The following is a 15,668-nucleotide window of genomic DNA, read 5'->3' on the forward strand; positions in this document are numbered from 1 at the left end:
GCAAAAATTTTTCAACTTCATTTTTCGATGTAAAATCGAATTTGCAATCAAAAAGTACTTGAGTGAATTTTTGATAAAGTGCACCGTGTTCAAGTTATAGCCATTTTTAGGTAACTTTTTTGAAAATTGTCGCAGTTTTTCATTTTTTTATAATTAGTGCCCATGTTTGCCCACCTTTGAAAAAAATATTTTTGAAAAGCTGAGAAAATTCTCTATATTTTGCTTTATTGAACTTTGTTGATGCGACCCATAGTTGCTGAGATATTGCTATGCAAAGGCTAAAAAACAGGAAAATTGATGTTTTCTAAGTCTCACCCAAACAACCCAACATTTTCTAATGTCGATATCTCAGCAACTATAGGTCCGATTTACAATGTTAAAACATAAAACATTCGTGAAATTTTCCGATCTTTTCGAAAAAAATATTTTCAAAAATTTAAAATCAAGACTAACATTTCAAATGGTCGTAATATTGAATGTTTGGCCCGTTTAAAATGTTAGTCTTGATTTTAAATTTTTGAAAATATTTTTTTCGAAAAGATCGGAAAATTTCACGAATGTTTCATGTTTTAACATTGTAAATCGGACCTATAGTTGCTGAGATATCGACATTAGAAAATGGTGGGTTGTTTGGGTGAGACTTAGAAAACATCAATTTTCCTGTTTTTTAGCCTTTGCATAGCAATATCTCAGCAACTATGGGTCGCATCAACAAAGTTCAATAAAGCAAAATATAGAGAATTTTCTCAGCTTTTCAAAAATATTTTTTTCAAAGGTGGGCAAACATGGGCACTAATTATAAAAACGTAACTTAATCCACCTTTAGGTGGTTGGTGCCTTCCTCTCATTTATAGAGTGATTACAATTCCCTAAAGTGTCCACATGGTTTATGGATCTCCCCTAACGTGATTGCAGTACCTAAGAGATCCTAATAAAAATAAGTGACGAGAAAAAAAAACAGACTTCCTACAGACTTTTTGTCAAGATAATACAGACACCGCCTTTCAGGAAAATGGCATCCCTCTACAAGGCTTTTTTTCGTGGCGACCAGACAAGACCATTTGAGGTTATGTAAATTCAGACCATTTTTTAAACTGCTTGTAATTTTAGATAGGTAGGTCAGATCATAAAATTTCTTAATCCACAAGAAAGGTCTTCTCATATGCTTTACAAAAATATATAACATGTGAGGGTTTCATGAAAAAACCACCCTTTTTACCATAATTTTAATTTAATATGAAACAGTTTTTTTAACATAACTTTTTAAATACATGATAAAACTGCATGAATTTAAATAGCAACTTAGGGGACGTTAAGCCGGATCAATTAAAACCATTCCGGCCAAAATCGGTTGAGCCTGTGACAAGATATTCCAGTGACATTGATTTGGTACACATGTCTACATACAGCCAAACACACAGACATTTGCTCAGCTGGTGATTCTGAGTCGATATGTACAAATGAAGGTAGGTCTAGGAGGTCTAACTAAAAAGTTCGTTTTTCGAGTGATTTTATAGCCTTTCCTCAGTAAAGTGAGGAAGGCAAAAATGAAAAACTGCGACAATTTTCAAAAAAGTTACCTAAAAATGGCTATAACTTGAAAACGGTGCACTTTATCAAAAATTCACTAAAGTACTTTTTGATTGCAAATTCGATTTTACATCGAAAAATGAAGTTGAAAAATTTTTGCGACCGATATTTCGATTTTTTGAAAAAATCAGTATTGATTCAAAAAATCATAACTCGGTCAAAGATTTTTTGCCCATTCTGGAAATTTCTGAAAAGTTGGCAATTTATGTCCTCTAAAACATATCAAAAAATAAAAAAATTAAAAATAGTGTTTTTTTGAAAATCAAGTTTTAGTGACAAAAAGTTAAATAAAAAATCACCAAAATTATTTTACCGTGTATCATTTTTTTTCAGTGTAGTCCATATCCATACCTACAACTTTGTCGAAGACACCAACTCGATCAAAAAATTCCTTCAAAAGATACAGATTTTTGAATTTTCACATATCATTTTTGTATGGACAGCTGCCAAATTTGTATGGAAAATTATATGGACAAACTAATGATGCAAATTGGCTTCTTTGGGCATACCGAAGGCACCAAAAAAGTTTCAGCCGGATTAAAAAATACAAAAAAAATCGAATGACCGAAAACTCAGAGAATTGCTCATATCTACATGTCATTTTCTTTGTTCTTGTTTCCCATTTTTTTTTTGTTTTTTAGACCATATAAAATACATATCCTTTTATTTATAGGCTTTTTTAGTCTTTAAAAAATAAATCAGCAAATTTATACATAGGAAACTTATTTAATCTTAAAAACATTGGATGCATTGGATAAAAAATTGTGATAGATTAAACATATAAAACATAATAAAGTACATCAAAATAGTATTTGAAAAATCATTTTTTCTTGAATTGTCAGTGTTTTTTATTTCACTGATAAAATGAAACTTAAGGTCGTAGAAGGTATCTTTCACTTTTGGGGCAATGACTGACAATGATGGCTCTGAATTCAGGGAAACACAAATACAAAAAAATAAACATTTTTTGGTTGAAATATTCTGAATCAAGTTTTGAATGTTTATCTAAAACAAACATGACCGCCAAATGGCCGATCGGGAATGATGCCTTTCAGAGCCTTACATTCAATTTGACATATATTTACTATCGATCTGATTGTATTTATAGGTATTTGTAATATCATTACAAGGATCCATGGAGGCGGGGCAAATTCTTTATTTTCTCAAAATAGATTAATAACAATTCGCATAAATATAGACGGTTTCCACGCGAAATCGACCACTCAAAATCCGGACCATCTCCGATCTTAATAAAACTTGCTGGATCGTTTGTCCTAATCAAATCAACAACTCCTGTGCACTCAGTTTAGTAATTCACAATGGCATTTGAGTTTTAGGAATTCTTTTAGTTTTAAATTATTGGCAATTACATTTAAATTGAAAAAATCATATCTTTCGAAGCAGATGTTCAAAAAATCGATCGAAAGTGTGTTTTAGCGAAAATCGTGCGCTCTTTTCAATGAAAATATTTCCAAAAGCCGAAACTTTCATTTTCGATCAAAAAACAGCCAAAAATCAAATTTTCTTCGAAAATCAGGCTGAATACACCCTTAGATTCAAATTTTGCCATTACCATTCGAAAGAGCGGACAATTTCCCACTTTTCTTCCATAGACACCAAGTTGGAGCGAAAGCGTTTTCGAATGGTTTGTAAATAAAAACCTTTTTTCGTTTTTTTTTATTTTTTTTCCAAAAAACTAAATTACATGTTTTATGGCAAATTTTGTAACAGATCCCATTTTTAAGCTTAAAATAAAGTTCTGCTTCCGTGTTTTTGAATTTTTCCTTGACGTACCAGTTTCAAATACATATAAAAGGAACGAAATAATTACTAAAGATAACCAAAAAAGGTGCACTTAAGGTAACATTTCCTGAACCACTTTTACTATGGAAAAATCGTCAGTGTTGTTAATACCTGCAAAATATTTTTTTCCTATTTTTTTGGGTCTTAGGGTGATTCCTGTCGCGTCAGGGCGGTCCAAAGATGACAATTTTGAGTATTTTTAATAATCATTGTCAAACGCCGTTTAAACTGAACTCATGCGTATTTTTCCTTGAAAGCCAAATTAGTCACTTTCCATGTACAAACCGGATAACTTAAGTTGATTTAAACAATGTCAAGTTGTTTTTGGTAATATGTGTTTTTTTTTGCAAAATCGCAATAATTGTCATTTTAAAGCACACCCTGACGTGCCAGGAACCACCCTAATTACCTAACAAAATTTATGTATAAAACTATTTTTGGTAGAGAATCCCAAAGATTTGAAGCCGATCCGAGCACCTTAGAGTTTGACCATGCCGTTTGCCTGGCAAATTGTTGCATGTCACTTAGCAGAATTTTGTAAGATGTTCAATAATTTGTCAACGTGTTTTTTCCTACAATTAAAATAAAATTAAAATCCAAAACACAGGATTTTTGATTTGTCATCCTGAGAATAATTTAAGCAATAGTAGAACGAAAAGGGAATAAATATCACAGAATTTTACAATTTGTAACTTTTCAGAGATTTGATGAAATAGCATGTTTATTCTGCAAATTTATTCTTGATATGATTAGCTTCAAATCTACGCAAATAGTTTTGATAAACATGAATAAATGATGTTTCCAGATGAATTTGGAAAATAAAATTAGAAAAAAACTATTTTGCAGGTATTAACAACACTGACAAGTGAGATAAACATTTTTCCATAATAAAAGTGGTTCAGGAAATGTTACCTTAAGTGTACCTTTTTTGGTTATCTTTAGTAATTATTTCGTTCCTTTTATATGTATTTGAAACTGGTACGTCAAGGAAAAACTTAAAAACACGGAAGCAGAACTTTATTTTAAGCTTAACAATGGGATCTGTTACAAAATTTGCCATAAAACATGTAATTTAGTTTTTTGGAAAAAAATAAAAAAAAAAACGAAAAAAGGTTTTATTTACAAACCATTCGAAAACGCTTTCGCTCCAACTTGGTGTCTATGGAAGAAAAGTGGGAAATTGTCCGCTCTTTCGAATGGTAATGGCAAAATTTGAATCTAAGGGTGTATTCAGCCTGATTTTCGAAGAAAATTTGATTTTTGGCTGTTTTTTGATCGAAAATGAAAGTTTCGGCTTTTGGAAATATTTTCATTGAAAAGAGCGCACGATTTTCGTTAAAACACACTTTCGATCGATTTTTTGAACATCTGCTTCGAAAGATATGATTTTTTCAATTTAAATGTAATTACCAATAATTTAAAACTAAAAGAATTCCTAAAACTCAAATGCCATTGTGAATTACTAAACTGAGTGCACAGGAGTTGTTGATTTGAGTAGGACAAACGATCCAGCAAGTTTTATTAAGATCGGAAATGGTCCGGTTCAAAATCGTATTTTGAGTGGTCGATTTCGCGTGGAAACCGTCTATAATGAAAAAAAAGAAAACAATTGTAAGATTTGTTCAAATATGCAATTTATTCAGGCATGAGTTTAATTAAAAATGCAATTTTGGTGAGCAATTTATTCAGGCATAAGATAAGTTTAAAAAAATCAGAATCTTTTTTTCTTGAGTGACATCTAATATCATTGGAAACGAACCTGAATTTGGAAAAAATGTGGATCGAAGATTTTTTATTTTTATTTTATATTAAAGGATACAAATGAATGAAAATTACCATTTGTATGCATGTTTCTATTGAAAATGAAAGAACATGATAGAAAATGAGATCCTAAGGGTCTCTTGAGCAAAATTGTACGCCTGAAATATTCACTCAAAGAAAAAATGTCTATTTTATATGTAAAACTGCATTCCCCAAACCGTTCTCAGTCACAAATGGTAGTCCCAATTGTCCTCTACAAGCTCCAGGTCAAATTGAGCTTTATTTCGTTTTTTTGATTGGACTCAAACTCAAACAGAAAAAACTGGATTTAAAAAAATAGGATCAATATCCAATTTTTTTTTTATTGAATAAAAATTAACCACGTTGCCGTAATGTCTAATTTTTGATACTTTCCCAAAATCACAGGTATTTTTTTCTAAAATGACTATCTTTATAAAAATTTATAACTTGTCAATAATACACATCCGTCATAACCAAAAACAAAATTCAAAATAGGCACAGATGTTTAGTTTGACCTTACAAAAAATAAAAAAGGCCCTGGTTTTAATAAAAAAATAATGAATAACAATTATTTAAAAAGATCCAATTTTGAAAATAACAGTTTTTCCAATTAATTCCCACGAATAATCCCTCCAGCCTCCCCTAAAACCCGTGTCGGGTTTAGGTCGTTCGTCGCCCATCGCCGTCGTCCGAAAGCTCTCGCGGATGGCTGGCTGGAGTAGATGGGCCACATTCCAACGCATTATGGGTCCCCAGAGTTTGTGTAGTGGCAAAATAACAACAAAACCTCCAACAGCAACAAAATGTGAACGAAAAAACGCGCGCGCGAGCAAAGGGACGAAGAAGGAAGATATTTTATTGATTTTTTTTCTGCCCCATCACGCGGACAGGAATGTTTGGACCGGGGGACGACCCTTGGCCGAAGCGGGAGGCAAGAGACCCTTTTTACGAATTATTCGTCATCGATGCAAAAAAAAAAGTTCGGTGCATTCCGGACGCCGTCGTCGTCGCGACGTTGTCAAAAGAGGGGGGTGGTACCTTAAGTGGTGAGGTTTGGGAGGGAGAAAAGTCTTGATAAAAGCTCATTTGCGTTGACAAGAGAGCTGAGACGGAGGGGGGGGCTCTTTAATATACGATTGAAATCTCGGTTGTGATGCATATTTTGGTTGTATTTATGACATGCAACGCAGCTGCAGCGAAACGAAGCAGCAAAAGTGACTGCTTTTCGTATATTTTACAAATAAATTTTGAATAATGTGATTGACCTATTTTTACGGGTTTCAGCATAAATTGAATGCAAGCCCCATTTCGAGGGGGAGGGGCGAGAAGGGAGAAGGCGGACGATTGCGTGCATTTCCGGTTCGTTAGTGCTGTTTTCTTTGCGGATTTTTTTAAAATTAATTTCGAAGTGCGGTATTTATTGCGAGGGTCGTTGATTTGGTGGAGTGTAGTTGTTCGTGTATGATGAAAATGACAATTATTGCTTATGTCTTTTTGTCATGTCCAAGAAAAGGAAAGTGAAATAAAGTTGCAAGAAGCATTTTTTTTTAGGAAGTTCATTATTATAACATGTAGAAACTCCCATATTACTTTTAACTGAAATAATTGTTATGAACATAATTCGGATACAAATTATCACAAAGACTTGGATACAATTTCAAATGATTTTTTTTAAGTTAAAATTTATAGCAAACAAAAAAAAAACTTTTTAAATAAAAACACTGAAAAGATCAGACGAGACATTTTTCAATGTTTTTTCCCCCTAAAAACGAAGTTTACTTTTTAGCTGACGACCAATATTGCTAGTACCAACCACTTGTACATATCTTTCTTTTATATACAAAGACTTCGGCGCACACAATTTTGTAGTTGAAAACACAAAAAGTTTAAAAATTGCTCAAAATTCATTAGAAATAGATTTTATTTCTTGTAAAATCCAAACAGCAAACACAAGACCCGAGGAATATGATCTCCAGGATTTTTATTTAAATTAAAAAAGCGATATTAGGAAAATATTTAGAAAAAAAAAACAAGTTAACTACTCACATTTTCAACTTTCTGGCCCAAAAAGTAGGTTTTTTGTTGTTGTTTATATTCAGCAATTCCCCAAGAAAACAGCATGATTTGCAAAAAAAAGTTCTCCGATCGGGCTTAAAAATTTCCGGTGGGGTCTTTGGCCGAAATCATTAGACCCGTATTTTTGTTTTTTTTGGCCATTACGTTGACCTACGCCGTGTTGGGGTGGTCCAAAAAATGTCAATTTTCCTAATTTTCGCAAAAAAACAAATTGAAAAAAATCATAACTTCGCCCCATTTCAACCGATTTCAGCTGTCCAGGACACAAACGAAAGGGTATAAGATAGACTTATAGTTTCAAATATCTAGCCTAACATTTGAAAAGGTCGATTGAAAACTTAAAATGCTGTCTCGGGACCAAATAGCCTATGTCTGAAAATATTTTTATCGGATTCCTCGAAAAATTTACAAAACATGTAAAAAAATTGTAAAGATATGTTTTAAATATACCGAGATACAATTTTCCGAAAATAAAAACTGGGTTTTTTGGACGCGCCGGCGGCAAAACGTATAATTGACGAAAACGAGAAAAATTTACTTTTTTCACTAAAACTGCCTAAACTTTAAAATTTAAGCGATGACCTTGACCATACATGTTTGGGTACCAAAATTTTCGAAATTCTAAGACGCAACTATTATATAAGTTTATTTGGGCCGATGCAAATATTTTTCAAAGTAAAAAAATATAAAAATTAAAATAACAAGCCATATTCTCAAAATTTTAATGCATTTTACACTAGTTCAGTTGTTTTGCAATCATTAATATCCAAAAATGTAAAATTTGACGAAAACAAAAAATTTGGCAAAAAAACTTCTTGCGATACTAAACATCGAAAATTTTCAAAAACTCAACAGATTTTTAAATCAACCCAAACATGCTAAAAATGATTCTAAACACAGCGCAAAGCATTTTAAACTGATTTCAGCTGATTGCACTTAAAAAGGCCTGAAAACTCAGGAGGCAAAAACAATAGTTTTTCGAAAAAACTTCAAAATTTTAGCGAAATAGAAGACTTACCGTAAACTGGAGTGACTTTGATAGCCCGGGGTGACTTTGATAGGTTTTTGAAATGCCCGTCAAATTAATATCTAAACAATTTTGAGAATCTTGAGTATGTAAGCATTAAGGGATAGCTTATCATCGAACATATATGCAAAAATGTGACTGTTACATTGAATGTATCAAAATTAGTGGCCAAATAAAATTTCTATCAATGTCACCCCGGGCTATCAAAGTCACCCCAGTTTACGGTACCAACTTCGCTTCGCTTCGCTAGGAGACGGTGATTTTATCGGATTGCAGACTGGATTTCGCCATGTGATGTGATGGTTGCCTAGCAATTGAGGAATAGAATCAATCCAAATTTGAAATGTATTGGAAATTATTCTAACCCTGGTCAGATTTATATTTTCCAACCATATTGTATAGAACAACACTTTATTAATCAAATTAAGTAAGGCTCCTCTCCAACATTGTCCACTTAACGAAAATATTTGGAATAAATTTTTTACAGTTTATGAATATGAGTGTCCTTTTGAACCATTTTAATCGAAAAATTTAAAACGTCATATCAGAAGCAAATATGAATAAGTAACATTAAAAAATACAGTAATGAAATTGAATAAGTTTTTCATAAGATATTTCTAAAGACTTCTCTGAGATAGATTATCCGAATTTTTCCGGATCTAAGATTTGTTTGATTATTAATGTAAATAACAAAACATTTTGTAGATTTTTCCGATTCATTTTCCTCGATGAAAAATTCAGATTTCTAAGAGTTATTGATCTGTAACCAAATACAAAACCAAATCCTATACCGTATAACGTTTAAAAAGTTAGTTAACTATAATTAAGAAAATGTTGATGAATAGCATTACTTTAATTTTCTCAAAGTGTCATGATTTCGATAAGTAAAATGGAATGCATTTTCGGATTCTTCGGACAATTTTCCACTAGGAAAAGGTAAAATAAGTTTGTAAATATTAAATATTAAGTGTTTCTGAAACATAATTCAAAAAAATCTCCAAATTTGTCGGAATATTTACAGTAGAACAAATTCATATAAAATGGGAATACTTTTGATTCGTGCTTCGAGTTCAGTTTAAAATGTAATATAAATCGATAATTTCATTAAAAAAAACTAGCTTTGACAAATTTTAGGGAAAATTCTGACTATTAACTATTTTGCATAAAATTTATATGTATTTTGTTAAAAAGCTCATTAACTTAGTTAACTAAATAATAACATTGATAACCTTAGTGATGGTACATTTCACTCAAAAATAAAGTTTGAACAACTTAAATCTGATTTTAACATGAAAAACTATGACTATCAAAGTCACCCCGGAATTCAAACTAAGAATTTCTAACGTAACTTTTTTTAACGTTATTGAAAAAACTTTTTTTTTTATATAGTGCATGGACTTTGTGTGGCCTACCCCAGTACATGTTTTAAAAATAATAATCTTGAGAAAAACCTTACAAGTTGGAAAATATTCCAAAAATTAATTGAAATCCTATCAATGTCACCCCGGTTTACGATACCTTTCTTTAGTAAGAGAGGCATACATTAGAAAACCTGTACCATGAAAATATATTTTCTATACTTCTAAATTATTCACATAAACATCTGCCGACAATTCACTTGTCCGCCTTGGCCCATTTAGCCGATTCATAAACTATCGTCTTGATTTTCGCTGCAACTTTCTGGATCAAAATTTACTTCAAGACGCTCATTGGTTTGGTATTTGGATTACCTCTGTGTCACCCTCCGTCAACAGTCCAGCATCGATTATTTTCTTCCTGAACGATGTGATGGGATCACGTGCTTGACGGACTTCCTAAACCTCGTATCGTGTTCGGTAGCTTGTTCCTGAGTTAGACATTGAGTGGCCAGAGTATCTGAAAAATAGAAACAATTACGAATTACTAGTTATGTATAATGGATTCTTTGGTCGTAGGGAAGCATCCCACAGAAGTTAAGCTGAATGAAAAAACTAAATTAGCTTTGTGGTTTGGTTAAGCGTTTTAGCAGAATGCATTACTATGAATACATAGAGACGAGTTGTTCCTTTTAATTTCGCTATATATTTTAATATCTTGTTTCGCGATTAGGGCCGTCTACTAGTATACAAAATACGTATCTGTCAAGATATTAAAATATATAGCGGAATTAAAAGGAACAACTCGTCTATTTGTATTCATACTAAAATAGCTAATGATTGAATGTTCTAAGCAATTCATAAAAGATTTGAAGAGCGGCGAGCATCCAATCGCGGGCCGTTTTGAGTCGTTTTCGCTCATGATCCGTTTCAGACCGACAACTCAGATGATTCGATCGCCAGTCAGTGAGTGAGTGACTCACCTTATGAGACGTTTAAAAAAGATGTATTAAAGGAATATAAATCCAATAAGCAACGGTCAAGTCAAACTGTACTGTATAAAATTAGCTTCATCCAATTCAATCATGGTTCCATCGGTTCCATACTGAAAACTCGTCATCAAGAGTCAATGTTCTAGCTATTATGCAAGTTCTGTCTGCCTACTAAACATGCCGGCAAAAGTACACCGGTACTACGTCACACGCGCTCTCTCTCACGCTTTAGTATTTATTTGCTCTAGCGCAAGTTCGTTCTCGCTCTCCCTATCTCTGACTAATTGATTAGTTTATAGTGCAATTCAGTCTCTTAGTTTGTTTCGCTTCGAGCTGCAGCACCATTTCCGAAAAGTTTATTCGCTTCTTATTGTTTCTTGCACAATGTATCGCTCAATTTTAGCGGCTATTTTTTCGCCATTTTCAAGGGTTTGTAATTGTTAAGAGGTTAAGATTTCAGTTTAACTTTATTTCTTGCTTCCAGGCATCGCTGCGATCTGTGAAATCCTACTCGACTGAGGCGACTTTTGAGACAAAGGTGAGTGATGTTTAATATATTAATTAGGTGAAAAATGGAAAACCAACAATTTTAAATGTTAAAATGCAAATTCTTCTTTTAAAACTGAAGTTCTGTAAACTTGTCTTCTGACAATGACCTTCACAAAGACATTGCACTATTTCATAATCATAGTGGGCAAATACTGATAAGCAGTGCTTTCGATTAATCGTAGAACTGCAACTGTTTTACTATGTCTCATTTATTGTTTAATGATGTTTGGTGTAATTTATCTTGAAATTTTAAAACTTGTCTAATTCCAGCCCTTCAAACTCCACAACCTCCAAACTGGACCACCAACGTCTGCCGTGATCAACAGGGATGATGCCGTCGAATACTACAAGCAGATGCAAACGATTCGCCGGTTGGAGACTTCCGCTGGAAATCTGTACAAGGAAAAGATCGTTCGCGGGTTCTGTCACCTGTACTCGGGTCAGGAAGCTTGTGCCGTCGGTATGAAAGCGGCCATGCGTCCCCAGGACAACATCATTTCCGCGTACCGAGTTCACGGTTGGACCTACCTGATGGGGGTTAGTCCGAAGGGTGTGCTAGCCGAGTTGACCGGAAGACAGAGTGGTTGTGCGAGGGGCAAGGGTGGTTCGATGCACATGTACGCACCCAATTTCTACGGTGGAAATGGAATTGTGGGGGCGCAGGTTCCTCTGGGCGCTGGGGTGGCTTTGGCCTGTCAGTACAAGGGCAACAACGGGGTTTGTTTGGCGTTGTACGGCGATGGTGCTTCGAACCAGGGGCAAGTCTTCGAAGCCTACAACATGGCGCATCTCTGGAAGCTTCCGTGCATTTTTGTGTGTGAAAACAATGGTTATGGTAGTTCGTCCAAATTTTGATCACTTGGTCACTTTTCAAACAAAGATTTTTTTAGGAATGGGAACCAGTGCAGATCGATCTTCAAGCAATACCAACTACTTCCAGCGAGGAGACGTCCTGCCGGGAATCTGGGTCGACGGAATGGATGTCGTAGCCGTTAAATTGGCCACAGATTTCGCCATCGATTACGTCCTAAAGAATGGACCACTTGTGATGGAGGTGTTCACGTACAGGTATCTCACCAAAACCAATTTGTCTATCGAAGAAGTTTGTCTAAGCTATTTTTAAATTTTAGATATTCTGGTCACTCAATGTCCGACCCCGGTACCAGCTACCGAACACGTGACGAGGTGCAGGAAGTCCGTCAAACACGTGATCCCATCACTTCGTACAAGGAGAAGATCTTAACGGCGGGATTGGCGACGGTTGATGAAATTAAGGTACCTCTCAAATCTCCTTATTATTACAAATGGCAAATCTAGAATCCAAACCATTTCAGAAAATCGATGCCGACATCAAAAAGGAAGTTGACGAGGCCACCAAATGGGCAAAGGCTGATTCGGAAATTGGGCTACCCGAGCTGACGACCGACGTTTATGCGAACAATGTGGCGGGTGACATTCGAGGATCGAACCCCTACTCCTGGTTAAAGCACAGCACGCTGAACAAGGCTGTGAATTTATGAATGCAAAACGGTTAATGTTAGTTTTGTAGTGCAATTGAAGTTAGTAAAATGATTTTAAAAGTGTTACGTCCGCGGAAAAGCCCTTTCGGAGGGGTCATTAATAAACACACAAACGAGTAACACGGAACATAATAAACTATTTATTTACAACAACAATACAACAGATTAAAATGTGTGTTCTCGCGGTAGAAGTCGTGAACCATCTAACAGCTGCATTGAGTTATCTACGTGCGCATGTATTGCGTGTACGTACACGAAAAAAAGTGAGGTTAAATTTTGTACCGACCAGCAAAACAAATGGTATGCTAGTGTGTGTGAGATCGGGCTTAGATAGCTCTATAGAGCTTTATGACGTTTCGCGTACACACACTAGCGCACCATTAGATTTTGCTGGCCGGACAAAATTTAACCTCACTTTTTTTTCGTGTACGTACACGCAATACATGCGCACGTAGATTACTCTATTGGCGTCGACGAGATGATACACCAATATCACTCGTGAGCCCAGCTGTAGTGGTGTTGTCTGTGTATAGGGACAGTTTTTCAAATGTTCAAAAAAAAATCTGGGTAACCTTATAAATTTCTTTTTGCTGTGACCTACAATTTGAAATTTGAGTTGAAATTGAGTTTTTTTTTGTCCCTTCAGTAATTTTGCTTTGTTATTGCTTTTATGTCGTTTGACTACTTTTTGATCGGGCAGTTCAGTTATCGAGTGCCCAGCTAAAAAGTACTGTATTTCTAAAAAGAAAAGGTTAGAAGAAAAAATGCCACATTATTGAATTTTTTTTCGCAGATTTTGTTGCTTTATACGAACCTTGAAGCTTGAAATTTGAAAAAAAAATGTTTAATGCTTTTCTAAATACCTTTTTATATTTAATTTGACTAATTTTGAATAGAAAGCCCTGTGTTAAATTTCCCGAATGTGGACAAAGCTAGTGAGCTTTTTATGTTTGAACGAATGGAAAGAATCTATATGACATAAACTACCTAGAATACATAATTTGAAACAATATAAAGTCAAAAAAATGTTTTAGTTAACACATTTTGTTACATTTTTTTGAAAGAGCTTGCCCATGTTTGAAAACAATTAAAAATTAAAAAAGGAAAAACCATTTGAAAGAACAAAAACAAAACAGCATGAATTTAAAAAATATCTCATAAGACTTTATTATGAACTTATCATGTTTGAAAGAATGGAAAAACACAAAAAAATAAATATAAATTATTTTATAGAATGGAAAAACTTAAATGAATGTATGTATGTATGTATGTATGTATGATCCCCATACCCGCAGGCAACTTGGTCCTGAAACACATGTGAGCGCTAGGTGAACAATTCGATCATCTTTTACTCCGTAATCTGTACACCCACGTGCATAAGTTTTTTTGCACGAATTTTAATGCTACAAATACCGGCGCATAGATCAAAATGGTTTCCCGCTTCCCTTCCCAAGCGCCGGAAATTTGTAGCGGGTGTAGGGACACTTCGCATAGACGCCCTTGCTCCCATCACGTCACTGAGGGTATGGAGCGACGAGAAATTAATAAGCATGCCCCCCTAGTCGAACCTTCATTAGAGAAGCAGGCAATCCACAACTCACAGCGAACGACCAAAGGAACACCCTACCGCGTATATAGTAATAATTTGGCGTAGATGTCTTGATTGATGTGTGTGTATGTCAGAATAAATGAAAGAATGAATGTCTTATAAAAGGAACGAGCTCACCAGATTCTTCAAAACCAGCTTCTCTTCAAACGTCTTCAGGCTTATGACAACAACGAACGCCAGACTTGCTAGGGAATGCACGAGCCGTCCAATCCATGATTAAGCGCACTCCAGACACCACCGGAAACAGACAGCATATAAGGGCTTCACGGCATTAGCTTTGAATTCAACTCGCATGCCTGAGCTACACCGAAATGGGCAGATCACGTCCAGCTGCTATCCGCAAACCGCCAACAAACACCAACAATCAAAGTAGCTTACTATTAATCGATAAAAAAAAACCTCAACAGCCCCTCACTCAGGTTACTATGGAAATGAAATAATAAAACTGAATCAGAGAGAAAAAATTGAGTAAAATAGTAAATCGAACAGATTTGAAACGCTAGTTTAAATATTGAAAAATAATTGCAGGCCTGATTTGGCAAAAAAACACAATTTCAAAACGCGAACAAGGATTGCAACTCTCAACCACCTCACACTTGCACCCAATTTCTTCCAAATTTAAGACAATTTCCAATCCGCACAATTCGCCAGCTAATGGAACGAACGAAATCCACACGCCGGTAAACCCGCGGAATTCACACGACTCAAACAAATCCGGAACGGACAAACCACCAGAAATGAATAATTATTCTATCAAAGAAGGAAGAAAAACGCGACGCGCAAAATTCTGTCAACCGATCTTGTTCAAAGCTTACTACGATCCTCACCTCGAATGGAAAAACTTAAATGAATGTAACAGAAATTATTTTAGAATTAAGAGCCGTTGCAAATATTTTTCAAAGTTTGTCCCTCTACTCTGGTCGAAGTCAAGGGGGGCGGGGGGGGGGGGGGGCACACAAAAGAAATACGAGACTTCATTTGAATGAAAAAAGGTGTTTAAAATGCATTACACACCGTGACAGTACCGTGACCTTGCAATCATTAGTTTAAAAAAAAATTCTTGATTTTTTTTCAGTTAGATTTCTATTTCCATTAATACAAAAAAATAGTTTTCGAAAGAATGTTTTTTGCCCTCTGATTTTCAACTCGATTTAGAAGGGGAAGGTAACATAATTTTGGAAAATATTTGAATTTGAAATAATGGAAAATTCACAACAAACTGAGACAAGAATAATTTGTTTTTAAATAACATAAAAATATGTTAGAATTCATAAGACTAAATCTTATTAAACCGTTTAAAAAAAATATTAAAAAAAAAACTCACCATAAAATGACTGATCGAGAATAATTTTTTTTATGGAATAT

The 15,668-nt window shown here is 34.5% G+C and overlaps 1 protein-coding gene across 1 annotated transcript; it reads left to right on the forward strand.

The window, feature by feature from the left end:
* The first annotated feature begins 10,904 nt into the window (after positions 1–10,904).
* Positions 10,905–12,820, forward strand: LOC120428308 (pyruvate dehydrogenase E1 component subunit alpha, mitochondrial-like). Its single transcript, XM_039593307.2, has 6 exons — positions 10,905–11,054; positions 11,110–11,163; positions 11,445–12,009; positions 12,065–12,242; positions 12,305–12,449; positions 12,509–12,820. The coding sequence occupies exons 1-6, from the start codon at positions 11,010–11,012 to the stop codon at positions 12,692–12,694; spliced, it is 1,173 nt and encodes a 390-aa protein (XP_039449241.1). The 5' UTR covers positions 10,905–11,009; the 3' UTR covers positions 12,695–12,820.
* The last annotated feature ends 2,848 nt before the right edge of the window (positions 12,821–15,668 follow it).

This window comes from Culex pipiens, chromosome 2 (assembly GCF_016801865.2).
Source record: "Culex pipiens pallens isolate TS chromosome 2, TS_CPP_V2, whole genome shotgun sequence".
Classification (NCBI taxonomy): domain Eukaryota; kingdom Metazoa; phylum Arthropoda; class Insecta; order Diptera; family Culicidae; genus Culex; species Culex pipiens.